General features: G+C 39.5%; 1 protein-coding gene across 1 annotated transcript in view; it reads left to right on the top strand.

Annotated features, from left to right (window-relative positions):
• The window catches only part of MBOAT1 (membrane bound O-acyltransferase domain containing 1), a 161295-nt gene that overhangs the window by 76572 nt on the left and 70051 nt on the right, over nt 1–14672 (top strand). The window contains exons 2-3 of the mRNA XM_049876250.1: nt 4703–4848; nt 5859–5936. Coding sequence (XP_049732207.1) covers nt 4703–4848; nt 5859–5936 — 224 coding nt within the window. The remainder of the gene's footprint in view (nt 1–4702; nt 4849–5858; nt 5937–14672) is intronic.

Genomic DNA, 14672 nt, shown 5'->3' with positions numbered 1-14672 from the left:
GAACTTCCCAATGTCAAGTGTTGGGAATCACCAGGGTTTAAAATCTGTATCATCTTAGGTAGGCTAGTGATTTGCTTTCCAGAATTGTGTAAAACACACACACACACAATAAAATAAAAAAACCTTTTTACGATGGAAAATTTCAAGCATACACAACAGTAGATAAATCAATATAGTGAACTTTCATGTATCTAATGCTCAGTTTCAGGAATGTCGAGCTCATGGCCAATCTTCTTTCATCTATACTAGGGCTGCCCTGTATGTTTTAGGATGTTTAGCAGCAGCATCCCTGGCCTCTATCCACTAGATGCCAGTAGCACAACCCCCCTCCCCAGATGTGACAGCCAAAAATGTCCCTAGACTTTGCCAAGTATCACCTGGGGGGCAAAATCATCCTTAGTTGAAGACTACTGATCTACCCCCATTCCACTCTCCCCATCCCCACTAGGGTATTTTGAATCAAATCTCACACATCAAATAAACACCATTTCGGTATGTATCTCTAAAGGATAGATAGATGATATAGGTAGTTGCCATCAAGTCAGCTCTGACTCTTGGCAATCCTGTGTACAATAGAATGAAATGTTGCCTGGTAGTGTGTCATCCTCATAATCACCAGCATGTTTGAGCCCATTGTTGTGGCTCTTGTGCCAATCCATCTCACCTAGGGTCTCCCTTTGCCCTTGTTGGCCCTCTACCTCACCAACATGATACCCTTCTCCAGCAATTGATCCCTACTGGTGATGTGTCCAAAGGAGGCAGTCAGACACTGTTTTGTTGTGATTCATAAGGTTTTCATTGGCTAACTTTTGGAAGTAGCTCATCAGGCCTTTCTTCTTAGTCTGTTTTGGTCTGGAAGCTCTGCTGAAACTTGTTTACCACGGGTGACCTACTGGTATTTTGAAATACTGGTGGCATAGCTTCCAGCATCATAGCAACACACAAGCCAACACACTACGAGTGTGATTCAGTATGCCAGCAGGACAAACAGACAGGTAGTGGCTCCAAAATATAAGGCCTCTAATTTTGTTGATCTTTTAGAGAAGAAAGGAGCAAAGATCTTAACTTCTCCTGTATGACTATATTCATGGGAGCTGGCTGCTCTTGATTGCTGAGTTGGTTGTGGGAGTTCCTATCAGCTGTTGGTGTTGACATGAGCCAGCGAACACAAATTCATATCACATTCCAGCTTGTACCTTTTACTATGTACATCTGGTAATTGAAGAGCAGCCCCATTTCTGCTACAACACTCCTGCTAGAATGAAGTGGTGCTCTTCTGTGTTTTCACTTTTGTCTTGGAACAATTCGCCATGGAACATTCACCTAGCCATCCATGATTCACTCCTGGGGAGGGAGGCGGTGGAGTGGACTTGTCTGTGTGTGCAGGGGGAGCTTTCCATCCTTTACTAGGTCTTGAGTTTTGGCATTTACCATTAACACTTAAGGGAAAATGTTCTGGCTAGATATAGAACCTGAGACCATTAGAGCCAGAAGACATTAGAGACCAGATCTTCCAAACCACACATTTTACAAATAAAGGAATTGAAGCCCACAGGCTGTAAGTCTCCTTTTCCTGACCTGCGGATAGAAACAGTGTCTGGCTCACTGCTCCCCAGTATCTGGCATATCGAGCCAACTAGTAAACCTTGTAGAACCAGTGAATTGCATAAGGCTGCCCATCTGGTATCTTAGCGTTAAAAAAAGGATATTTAACCTATTCGAGATTATATTATGGTGACTGAAAAGACAGTTTTCAATGCCCAAGTGAGTTTTCCCTTCTTTTTTCAGTTGTTACGGTAACAAGTCCATGGGCAATTTTCCAACAGCGAGGCACTCTTTTTCTCGAAGATAGGTCTGGAAGGGCTTTGAAAAAAAACAAGCCAGCTTGGTAGACCATGAGGAGGGTGAGGAGGCTGGGTTGGGTGAGTGATGGCTCCAGGCCTGGGAGCTAATCTTTAATCTGTTCTACCTCATTCCTGTCCCACAGCATGCACAGTCCTTCATTTGTGTTCTTCTTCATTCTGGGAAAGCCCAGTCCCTCCTGGGTGACTCTGTAGGTCTCTTTCTCTATACTATTGTCTACAGGAATTATCAATCTTGCCTGTGTCCTAGAATCACCTGAGAGATTTTAGAAGTCCGGATACCAGGCCAATTAAATCAGAATCGTTGGGGATAGGACCCAGGTATCAACATTTTTTTTAACGTTCTTAGCCTGGGCCCCTCCAATTTTTACCTATTTAAAAAGTCCTCCTGATTTGCCAACCTGAGTCTCATCCCTCCTTAATCATGAAAATTCTCTTTTACTTGGCATCTCGTTTGTTGCTATCAAGTTGGCTCCAGATCATGGCGACGTTATGTGTAACAGAACGAAGCATTACCTTGGTCCTGGGCCATCCTCACAACTGTTGATATATTTGAGGTAATTGTACTTTAGATCTAAAGGGCACGTAATATAAGTTCACACAGTGTAAGTGCACACGATGTTAATGTTGACTTATTTTGTGTGTGTTAGATTATAAGCTCCTTAAAAGCAGGGATCCTGCCACATTTTTCTCAATTCCAGAGATTCTCGAACTTGAGTGTATATCACAATCTCCTGGGAGCTTGTTAAGATATAGATTGCTGGGCCCACCTGGAAATGCTTCATTCAGTAGGTCTGGGGTGCAGTTTGAGACTTTGCATTTCTAACAAGTTTCTAGGTAATGGCTGCTGCTGCTGCTGCTGCTACCACTCTTGAGAGCCACTCTTGAGAATACTCTTGAGAACCACTGCTGTATCTTCTGAATCAGTTGTTCCTCATATGGAAGGATGCGCCATAATTATTAAAAAAAATATTGGCCAAACCCAAAAGCTGGAACAAATTTCCCTGTGGCCATTCTCCAGGGTTCGTGTGTCTGCTGTGGCTGTGGGCTGGTCCATGGGCCGAGAGAATGAAAGAGAATGCGTGATTCATCACCTTAAGATAATTGTAACTTTTTGGCTTTTCAGCTGCCAATTCCTTTAGATTTTGAGCCTTGCTAAGGTGGTTATTTCTCTCAATCTCAGTGTGTGTATGTGCCTGCCAGTTGTTGGTTATGCCTTGAGGCTAGGTAAAAAGATATGATTTAATCCAGTAGGGTGACAGTTCACTTCCTCTCTGTCTTTCAAAGTAAAAAGTGATTTTTTTTGGAAAGACTGGTGAAGAAAGATCCCCAAATAGAAGAAAAACTCAATATAGCTGATTTTTCAAAAAGGAACAGAAATTCCCTGAAAGTAATCTTTTTTATGAATTTTAAGGGGTCCGAAGCCTTGCTTTTTTTGGGGGTTGGGAACAGATGAGCTCAGCTGGAGCTGATACCTACTATCTCAAGCCCTTACCTCTGGGCACAGCCTTGGGGGATTACACCAAACGGTTACGGTTTATTGTAGCGGGAAAAACCACTGACATCTAAATTGAGGGTTTATTATATCTTCAATCTCTTTTCAATTAAATGCCTTCTACAGGTGAAGTGAGACTGAAGTTTTCCTTCTGAATACTCTGAACAGTTTAATTTGCTTTTCTAGTTTTAATTAATGGTTAAACCACTGACTGTATTTGGAATTTGATTTAAACTGCAAAGATGCATGCCAGGTTTATTTATTTGTTTCTCTATCCATTAACTAATTATTTAATTTTTAAATCAGTTGAAGTTTTCATACAGGTTTCAGGTGACCGTTTCGTGTTTTCTTTTAGATAACATATTCTTGGGAGAATGGTCACTGAGATTTTTCCGAGGGGATTTGGCGCTTACCTGGTGTGATTGGACAGTCTGGCATTGGAAGTTGAATGCGGGGCTGTTGTTTTTTTTGTGGATCTTCGGTGTCGAACCTTGAGTTAGAGCCATTCCCTTGCTTATTTGGTGTTAATTTAAAAGGAGAAAATTTTAGAGCCAGAAAACAGTTGATCATTTTGGAGAAATGTTTGATTTCTTCTATTTGGTGCCAAATGAGAGAGTCGTTTTGCAGCTCTTGATTTAATGTCGTTGGCCACCTCTAAAAGGGACATAATCTTTATCTTAGGGTTGTTGCTGTTAGTTGCTATCGAGTCAGGCCCAGCTCATAGTGACCCTATAGGACAGAGTAGAACTGCCCCATGGGTTTTCCAAGGAGCAGCTGGTGGATTTGAACTACTGACCTTTTGGGGATAGGGGAGACCCAGAAAGCTAACTTCACAGTCAGCTTAGGCCCTTTGCATTAAAAAGTCCCTTGCTTGTGTGTGTGTGTGGCGGGGGGGTCCCTGGGTAGTGCAAACATGCTTAGTTGATAACCAAAAGATCGGAGGTTCAAGTTCACTCAGAGGCATCTATCTCGAAGGAAAGGCCTGATGATCTGCTCCTAAGAAATCAGCCACTGAAAACCCTATGGAGTACAGTTCTAGTCTGTCACACCTGAGGTCACCATGAGTTGGAGTCGACTTGACGGCAACTGGTTTGTTGTGGGTGGGCAAGCAACCTTGACTAGTCTTAAATGGTTGGAAAAGAAACTATTGGATCCACCACTAATTTATACCACTACTTGCAACCTTTCATAACTCTTCCAAATGAATACTCTACAGAGAAAAAAGCCAAACCCCAGCCTGAGATTCATTGATGTGGAAATCTGAAAAAAAAAAAAAAAAAACGAGAAAAAATTGTCACAAGGGCAAAACAGTAGAGGTGTTCATTCTCTCTTTTGTCCCCCATAGGTGAATTTTGTGGTCTGCCAGCTCTTTGCTTTGTTTGCTGCTTTCTGGTTTCGCCTCTACTTAAAGCCTACTAAAACTAGCCCTGATGTCCGGCACGCATTCGCCACCATTTTTGGCGTTTATTTTGTCATCTTTTGTTTTGGCTGGTGAGTATGAACTTTTTAAACTCTAATACTTATCATTTGGATGTTTTATGTCAATGTTACTGGCATTTCCTAGGCACTAAGGTAAGAAGTGTCTGATTTTTACTCTTGTAAAATAACGGGGCCATTGCAGGAATTTCCACTTACTGGGAAAAGCTGGAACCAAATGACTGATGACCCACTGGAAGTCAGTGCAGTGGATTTTTTTTTTTTTTTTTTTTTTTTAAATTAGACCTCAACAGATTTCTCCCTGGGTCATGTAAACAGGATGCTGCAAGGCTTTATTTTTTCCATATGCGGAACTTTCCCTAACTGCTGTGGATGATGGTGTATTTCTTTCATTCCTGCTAGAGACAGTGGTGTTAGTCATGAAGTTAGTCAGAGGAAAACAAAGGTTTCAGTGCAGGTCTCAGAGACTGTGAGTCATTCTCCAACAGAGAAAAGCCTGTAGGTAAGCTCAGCAAATACCCCGAGTGGTGCTTCTTGAGGAAGAAGTTTTAGGGGCCAACATTTTTAGAAGTGCAGTTTAAGGAAATTTGTGGATTTGTTCAGAGTACTAGAATAACTGTTCTTACTCCTTCAACAGAAATCTGACAAAGGATGAGTATTTTGAATTAAACTTTAGGTAAAAGTCTTAGTATCTGGGGAAACTGATTTTGGTAGTGTCCTAATAAAACATAAGAAAATAAAGTCCAGAAGAAAGAACTCCTTTCTTGTAGACTCTCAGTTGTATGTGACAAACTTGTAAGCATTCCATTTATAGATACCTGACATTACTATCGCTGTAATTGGCAGGTTATGTCTTGACTTCCTACTGTCATTTCAAGATATAGTATCTTAAATCTTAATTACGTAGACCAAAATTACTTGATTTATTTTCTCTTACGTAAACGTGAGTTAACTGGCCACCTGCTTTTTGGTGAGGGTGGGATAGAGTAGACAGTATGAGTGGCTGGTAGATCCGTTGACAGAAAATATATTTAGTGTCTTTCCCTCTCTATTATGTCTTAAAGGTACTCCATACATCTTTTTGTGCTGGTGTTAATGGGCTATGGGATTATGGTCACTGCAAGCATATCCAATATTCACAGGTAAGATTCTGGGAATGAATAATGTAAGGTAAGGTTTTCTGTGATCTTTGAAATATATTTCCCAGGGTAAAGGAGTAACTTCCTCATTTTTCACAAGTGGTGTATCCTAAGTCCTTTAGAATATCAGGAGGGATGAAGATCTCTAAAGAGAAGGAGTCATCAGAGAAGGCTTTATGAAAATGGTGGGGTGCAACTTGGGCATCAGGAGAAAGAGTATGTTAGGATTAGATTCAGACGCATGTAGCAGAAAAATCCAGGCTAAGAGGGACTTAAACAAGACAGTGTATTTCTCATTCACATAAAAGAAGTGCATAGGTAGTTTTACAGAGTCACAGGTACTTAGCCCCCTTTCTTTCTATTTTATTGACCTCAACATGTAGCGTCCATGTTCAAGGCTACCTCATGGATTAAAATGGTTGCTAGAAGTCCAGCCATCATGTCTATATTCTAGTAACAAGAAGGAAGGAAAGAAAGGTGTCACTTTCCCTTTTTGAGAGCCGTATTGGAAACTTCACATAATACCTTCATTTATGTCTCTTTGTCCAAAACTTAATAATATGGCCACACTTAGCTTCAAGGCCATGTTATAGCTGGGCAGCAATGAGCTCACCTAAAAATTGGGTTCATTTCCTAAGGAGGAAGGGGAGAATGTCTGATGCGGTAGGCAGTTACCAAACTGCTGCAGGTATGTAGCAAATAACAGCATGGTGGTATTTCAGGCAAAGGGAACAGGAGCAAGGTAGAATGGATTGGGAGTGGTATGTATTTTGGAACTTGGCATGTTAAAAATGAGTATGTAGTGAAGAGGGTCAGTGGGCCAAATTTTTTTTTCTTGGGTTTTTATTGAGGTAAAATTCACATAACATAAAATTTCACCATTTTAAAATGTACAGTATAGAGGTTTTTAATAAATTCATGCCCCATCCCTCTGTTAGTCTGTCATACTTTGGGGGCTTGTGTGTTGCTGTGATGCTGGAAGCTATGCCACCCATATTCAAATACCAGCAGGGTCACTCATGGTGGAGAGGTTTCAGCTGAGCTTCTAGACTAAGACAGACCAGGAAGAAGGACCTAGTCGTCTACTTCTGAAAAGAATTAGCAGTAAAAACCTTATGAATAGCAGTGGAACATTGTCTGATATAGTACTGGAAGATGAGCCCCCCAGGTTGGAAGGCACTCAAAATACAACTGAGGAAGAGCTTCCTTAAGTAGAGTCGACCTTAATGATGTGGATGGAGTCAAGCTTTCAGGACCTTCATTTGCAGTTGTGCCATGACTCGAAATGAGAGGAAATAGCTCCAAACATCTATTAATAATCGGAACGTGGAATGTATGAAGTATGAATCCAGAAAAATTGTAAATCATCAAAAATGAAATGAAATGCATAAAGATCGATACCCTAGGCATTAGTGAGCTGAAATGGACTAGTATTGGTCATTTTGAATCAGACTATCATATGGCCTACTATGCCGGGAATGATAACTTGAAGAGGAATGGCATTGCATTCATTGTCAAAAATAACATTTCAAGATCTATCCTGAAGTACAATGCTGTCAGTGATAGGATAATATCCAACGCCTACAAGGAAGACCATTTACTCTATTATTCAAATTTGTGCACCAACCACTAAGGCCAAAGATGAAGAAATGGAAGATTTTACCAACTTCTGCAGTCTGAAATTGATCAAACATGCAGTCAAGATGCATTGATAAATTACTGGTGATTGGAACGCGAAGGTTGGAAACAAAGAAGAAGGAACAGTAGTTGGAAAACATGCCTTGGTGATAGAAATGATGCTGGAGATCGCATGGTAGAATTTTGCAAGATCAACAGCTTCTTCACTGGAAATAGCTTTTATCAACAACATAAAAGGTGACTATACACATGGGCCTCACCCGAAGAAATACACAGCATCAAATCAGCTACATCTTGGGAAGCGACTATGGAGAAGCCCAATATCATCAGTCAGAACAAGGCCAGTGGCCAACTGCGGAACAGACCAACAGTTGCTCATACGTAAGTTTAAGTTGAAGCTGAAGAAAATTAGAACAAGTCCACAAGAGCCAAAATGGAGCCTTGAGTAATCCCACCTGAATTTAGAGACCATCTCAAGAACAGATTTGATGCATTGAACACTAATGACTGAAGACCAGACGAGTTGTGGAATGACATAAAGGACATCATACATGAAGAAAGCAAAAGGTCATTAAAAAGATAGGAAAGAAAGAAAAGACCAAAACGGATGTCAGAAGAGACTCTAAAACTTGCTCTCGAACGTAAAGGAGCTAAAGTGAACAGAAAAAATGATGAAAGAGCTGAACAGAAGATATCAAAGGGTGGCTCGAGAAGACAAAGTAAAGTATTATAATGATATGTGCAAAGACCTGGAATTAGAAAGCCAAAAGGGAAGAATACACTTGGCGTTTCTCAAGTTGAAAGAACTGAAGAAAAAATTCAAACCTCAAGTTGCAATATTGAAGGATTCTATGAGGAAAATATTAAACGACATAGGGAGCATCAAAAGAAGATGGAAGGAATACACCGATTCACTATACCAAAAAGAACTGGTCGATGTTCAGCCATTTCAGGAGGTAGCATATGATCAGGATGTGAAGGTACTAAAGAGACAGGTCCAAGCTGAACTGAAGGCACTCGAAAAATAAGTCTCCAGGAATTGGCAAAATATCAATTGAGATGTTTCAACAAACAGATGCAGTGCTCACTCATCTATGCCAAGAAATTTGGAAGACAGCTACCTGGCCAAGTGATTGGAAGAGATCCATATTTATGTGTGCTCCAAAGAAAAGTGATCCAACAGAATGTGAAAATTATTGAGCAATATCATTAATACCACATGCAAATAAACTCTTAACTGAAGATCATTCAACAGCAGCTGCAGCAGTACATTGACAGGGAACTGCCAGTAATTCAAGCCAGATTCAGAAGAGGACCTGGAACCAGGGGTATCATTGCTGATGTCAGATGTATCCTGGCTGAAAGTAGAGAATACCAGAAAGGTGTTTATTTGTGTTTTATTGACTATGCAAAGGCATTCAACTGTGTGGATCATAACAATCATGGGTGACATTGTGAAGAATGGGAATTCCAGAACACTTAATTGTGCTTACGAGGAGCCTGTACATAGTTCAGGAGGCAGTCGTTCGAACAGAACAAGGGGATACTGTGTGGTTTAAATTCAAGAAAGGTGTGTGTCAGGGTTATGTCCTTTCACCACATCTACTCAATCTGTATGCTGGGGAAAAATCCGAGAAACTGGACTGTACAAAGAAGAATGGGGCATCAGGATTGGAGCGAGACTCATCAACAGCCTCCATTATGCAGATGACACAACCTTGCTTGCTGAAAGTGAAGAGGACGACTACAAGATCAAAGACTACAGCCTTCAGAATGGATTACATAAAGAAAACAAAAATCCTCACAATTGGACCAATAAGCAACATCATGATAAAGGGAAAAAAGTTTGAAGTTGTTAAGAATTTCATTTTACTTGGATCCACAATCAACACCCGTGGAAGCAGCAATCAGAAAATCAAATGACACATCGCATTGGGCAAATCTGCTGCAAAAGATCTCTTTAAAGTGGTAAAAAACAAAAATGTCACCTTGAAGACTCAGGTGTGCCTGACCCAAGCTATTGGTGTTTTCAGTCACCTCATATGCATGTGAAAGGTGGGCAATGAATAAGGAAGATGAAAGAAGAATCAATTCCTGAATTATTGTGTTGGCAAAGAATTTTAAGTATACCATGGATGGCCAAAAGAAGGAACAAGTCTGTTTTGGAAGAAGTATAGCTAGAATGTACCTTACAAGCAAGGATGGTGAGACTTCGTCTCACATGTACTTTGGACATGTTATCAGGAGGGATTGGTCCCTGGAGAGGGACATCATGCTTGGTAAAGTAGAAGATCAGTGAAAAAGAGGAAGACCCTCAATGAGATGGATTGACATAGTGGCTTCAACAGTGGACTCAAGCATAACAAGAATTGTGAGGATGGTGCAGAACGATCTGTTGTACATAGGTTCGCTGTGAGTTGGAGCCAACTCAACGGCAGCTAACAACAATAAATTCACAGTGTTATGCCACCGTCACCAATATCTAATTCTAGAAGATTTCCATCATTCCAAAAAGAAATCCTGCACCTCCCAATTACTCCCCTCTTTCTCTTGGCAACTGCTAATCTACTTTCTTTTTCTATGGATTTGCCTAATTTGGAGATTTCATATAAATGGAATCATAAACTATATGGTCCTTTGTGAGTAGCTTCTTTTAGCATAATATTTTCAAGGTTCATCCATGTTCAGTATATATCAGTACTACCCTTTTTTATGGCTGAATAATATTGCATGGATATACCACGTTATGTTTATCCATTCATCAGTTGATGGACATTTGGGTCATTTCAACCTGTTGTCTATTATGAATAATGCTGTTATGAACATTGGCATACACGTTTTTGTGTGAATGTATATTTTTAGTTCTCTTTGGTACATCCAAGGTGTGGAATTGGTGGGTTATATGGCTCTGCCTTTAATTTTCCATAGTTGTGGTACCATTTTCCATTTCTGCCACTAGTGTATGTGAGTTCCAATTTCTGTACATCCTTGCCAACACTTGTTGTTTCCTGTTTTCTAATTTTTTTAACTTTTTAAATTTTAGCCATCCTAGTCAGAATTGACCCGGCGGCACTGGGTTTGGTTTTGGTTTTGGAGTGGGTGTAAAGTGGCATTTTGTTGTGGTTTTGATACGCATTTCCCTAATGACTGAAATGTTGAGCATCTTTTCATGTGGTTAGTGGCTATTTGTACATCTTCTTTGGGGAAATGTCTATTCGTATCCTTTAACTACTTTTTAGTTGAGTAATTTATCTTTTTATTGTTGAGTTGTGAGAGTTCTTATATATTCAGGATACAGTTCCCTTATTACATATATGATTTGAAAGTATTTTCTCTCTTTCAACAGTAAACCTATTAATTTTACAGGCCATACAGTATCTATCAAGACTACTCTGCTGTTGTAGTGAGAAAGCAGCTATAGACTATGTCAACAAATTGGCATTGCTGTGTTCCAATACAACTTTATTTACAAAAATACTTGTAAGTGATCTTAGCAAAGCTTTACGATATCAGATCAATATACAACAATTCTATTTCTATATACTAGCAATTTCAGTTTCAATTGGAAGTCCAACTAAATTGGATTTGAAATTAAAAGAAAAAATACCTTTTATAATGACATCAAAACATATGAAATACTTAAGGATAAATCTGAAAAAAGATATGAAGTGTTTGTATGCTGAAAAGCATAAAACTTTGCTCAGAGAAATTACAGAAGGCCTAAATAAATAGATATATTGTGTTCATGAACCAGGGGACTCAATATAGTTGAAATATCAGTTTTCTCTAAATTGATCTCCAGATAAATAGCAGTCTCATTCACAATCTCAGGAGGCTTTTTTTTTTCGTGAGGGAGGGGAGTACAAATTAATAAGTTGATTTTAAAATCCACATGGAAATACAAAGGACCTAGAGTAGGCAAAAACTTTGAAAAAGAAGAATAAATTTGGAAGACTAACCCTGCTGGACTTCAAGACTTATTTTGAAGCTCTAGTAATCCAGACTTCGTAGTATTGGCTTAAAGGTAGAAAAAGAGATCAGTATAACAGAATAGAAAGTCTAGAAATAGAGCCACACAATTGATTTTTGACAGAGGTACAATGTGAATTCAGTGGTTTAAGTACAGCCTTTTCAACAACTGGCACTAGAACATTTGGATATTCACATACCACCTCCCCTCACCCTCCCCCCCAAAAAAACTTCAAACCACACTTCATAAAAATTAACTCGGAATGGATCATAGGCCTAAATATAAAACCTAAAAATAGAAGACTTGTAGAAGAAAACCTTGGATAAGCTCTCTGTGACTTTGGGTTAAGCACATGTTTCTTAGATGATTGAAGGAAAAATTTAATACATTGGATTTCATCAAAATCAAGAACTTCTGGACTTTGAACAGAGTGTTGAGGAGACAAGTGACAGACTGAGGGAAAATCTTTCAAAAGGCGTTTCTGATAAAGGATTTCAATCCTGAATATATAAAGAAGTATGAAAAACTTAGATAAGCATCTCAATGAAAAAATGAACAAAAGATTTCAACAGATACTTTCATTAAAGAAGATAATAAAACCAAAACAAACCCGATGCTGTCGAGTCGATTCAGACTAATAATGATCCTGTAGGACAGAGTAGAACCTCTCCCATAGGATTTCCAAGGAGTGCCTGGTGGATTACAACTGCCAACCTTTTGGTTAGCGCCATAGCTCTTAACCTCTGTGCCACCAGGGTTTCCAAAGAAGATGATAGGATGGCAAATAAGCATATGACAAGTTGCTCTTCATCATTTTTCATTAAGGAAATGGAAATTAAAACCACAACGACATACCTATATATACCTATTAAACCAAATCATACTAGCTGCCACCTATTAAGCCAAACCATACCAGCTGCCATCAAGTCATTTCCAATTCATGGTGACCCCATGTGTTGTAAAGTAGAACTATAAGTGTTGTTGAGAATCTGGAGAGCTGGAACTTTCATATACTGCTGGTGGGGTTTTAAAATGATAACAACCACTTTGGAAAACGGTTTGGTGGTTTCTTAAAAAGACTCCTATCATAGGTATTTATCCAAGAGAAATGAAAACATATGTCGAAGCAAAGACTTACATACAAATGTTCATAGCAGCTTTATTTATTATAGCTGAAAGTTGGAAACAACCCAAATGTTAACAACAGAATACAACAAAACAACAACCCGTTGCCTATGAGTCTATAGGACAGAGTAGAACCAGAGCAGCATTCGGCATTAAAAAGGAATGGACTATTTATACAGTGACATGGATGAATTTCAAAATAAATATTTTGGATGAAGGAAGCCATGGGAATTCTATACATAGAAAATTCAAACTAATCTATAGTGACAGTGATCCTGTCAGTGATCACCTGGGGCAGACTGGTGCAGGAGGTGTGAAAAGAATTCCCAAGGGGTATGAGGAAGCTTTTGGGGGATGATGGACATGTTCATTATCTTGAATTTAGTGACTGTACTCTTTAAATATGTGCCATAAGACTGTTCTAAAAAAAAAAATAAAGGAAAAAATATTCTTACTAGGATATTTTGATTTGAAAGCACAGAAGTAATTTAATTCTGCCTTCAAGGCTGTGTGTTTGGATAATCAGTTGGGATGCCTGGGGTATCTGTTTTGCATTGTCTCAGTTTCCTGTAGTCTCTGAAAACCTAACATGAATTCTGCCTTTCCGTAACACTAGAATGTGAACTTCTCAAGAACAAAGACTTTTCTCTGCTGTTCACTGTTATGTCTGCAAACGTAGAAGAGTATCTGGCTCAAGGAAGGGCTCAATAAATATTTATTGAATAAATGATCGAGAGACTTTTAAAAGTCATTTGCCCATTTATGGCTTCTTTTCTGTTTCTCTGAAAAGCAGATACCTCACTCCAGCTGCAGAAAAAGTTTTTATTGATAAAAATAGTACCACACCGATTTTTTCTCTTACGAGCATTGCAATTTAACTTTTCAGTGTACAATCCGGGAGTTCCTTGTAATAATGATCTGGCTTTTGGGGAAACATATGTTTGCATGCTTTTAAATTTCATAGTCATTCAACTTAGTGTCTGAAAGTGCTCTGAAAATTTCAGTTCTTATCAGCTCTGTTCTAAGTGCCGTGCTTGAAAGAGATAGTGTCATCCCTTCCAAAAGGGAAATAGGAAATCCATATTTCTAATCTGGAAAGAATGGCTTTTGGAAGTGCTTCATATTATGACAAAATGCTTATGAAAGCTTTTTTTTTTTTTTGAAGGGGGTGGGGTGAGATGGGTGGAAACGTTTGGCTTTTTCTAAACTTGATTTTGGAAACAATTAAATGATCAGTAATAATATTTGTTGCATCTATAGTACGTTTCCAGCTACCTTACAGATTGTAGTTTGCCAGCATTCCCCACATGTGTGATGCGGGTGGGGTGTGGTACAGTTTTCAGAGGGTCAAGAGCATACATACATGCACAGTCATTCTGTGTTAGGTGCGGGTTCACTGTGTTAGTCTTGGGCCAGGAATGAAATACTCCGGCCAGAAATGGAATACTCCAGGCGTGGCAAGTAGCAAGCAGTTTATAGACAGGCTATGACTGTTTTACCACAGGAATTTGTGGTTGCAGAGGACTGTGCCACAAGACCAAAAAGAAAAGATGCCAAAACAAAGTCTTTCCCTCTTTCTTTGCTTGTGTGGTCGCCAGTATTGCAGAGGTAGGGAGTGGCTCGCAGTTCCCGATGGATGGACTCCATGTAATTTAAAAGAATAATTCCAAAATGGTTTCCTATGGATGGCAAAAGCACTGGAGTGGGAGTTGGGAAATCTGGCTCCTCCTAGCAGGGTATTTGGAAAAGTCACTCAGCTTCTTTGTCCATCCCACCTGTACAATGTGGTTTTAGTAGTCCCTAAAACAGTTAAGTGCTCACCTACTAATTGAAAGGTTGATGGTCCAAACTCACTGAGAGGTACCTCAGAAGAAAGTCCTGGCTGTTTACTTCCGAACGGGCACGGTTGTTGAAAACCCCATGGAGCGCAGTTCTACACTGAAACACGTGGGCACACATGAGTTGGAACTGACTCCACGCCAACTGGTTTAGTTTGGTTTTTGGTT

This window comes from Elephas maximus, chromosome 1 (genome assembly GCF_024166365.1).
Source record: "Elephas maximus indicus isolate mEleMax1 chromosome 1, mEleMax1 primary haplotype, whole genome shotgun sequence".
NCBI lineage: Eukaryota > Metazoa > Chordata > Mammalia > Proboscidea > Elephantidae > Elephas > Elephas maximus.
Note: the sequence above shows the minus strand (reverse complement) of the source record. Positions and strands in the feature narration are given on the sequence as shown.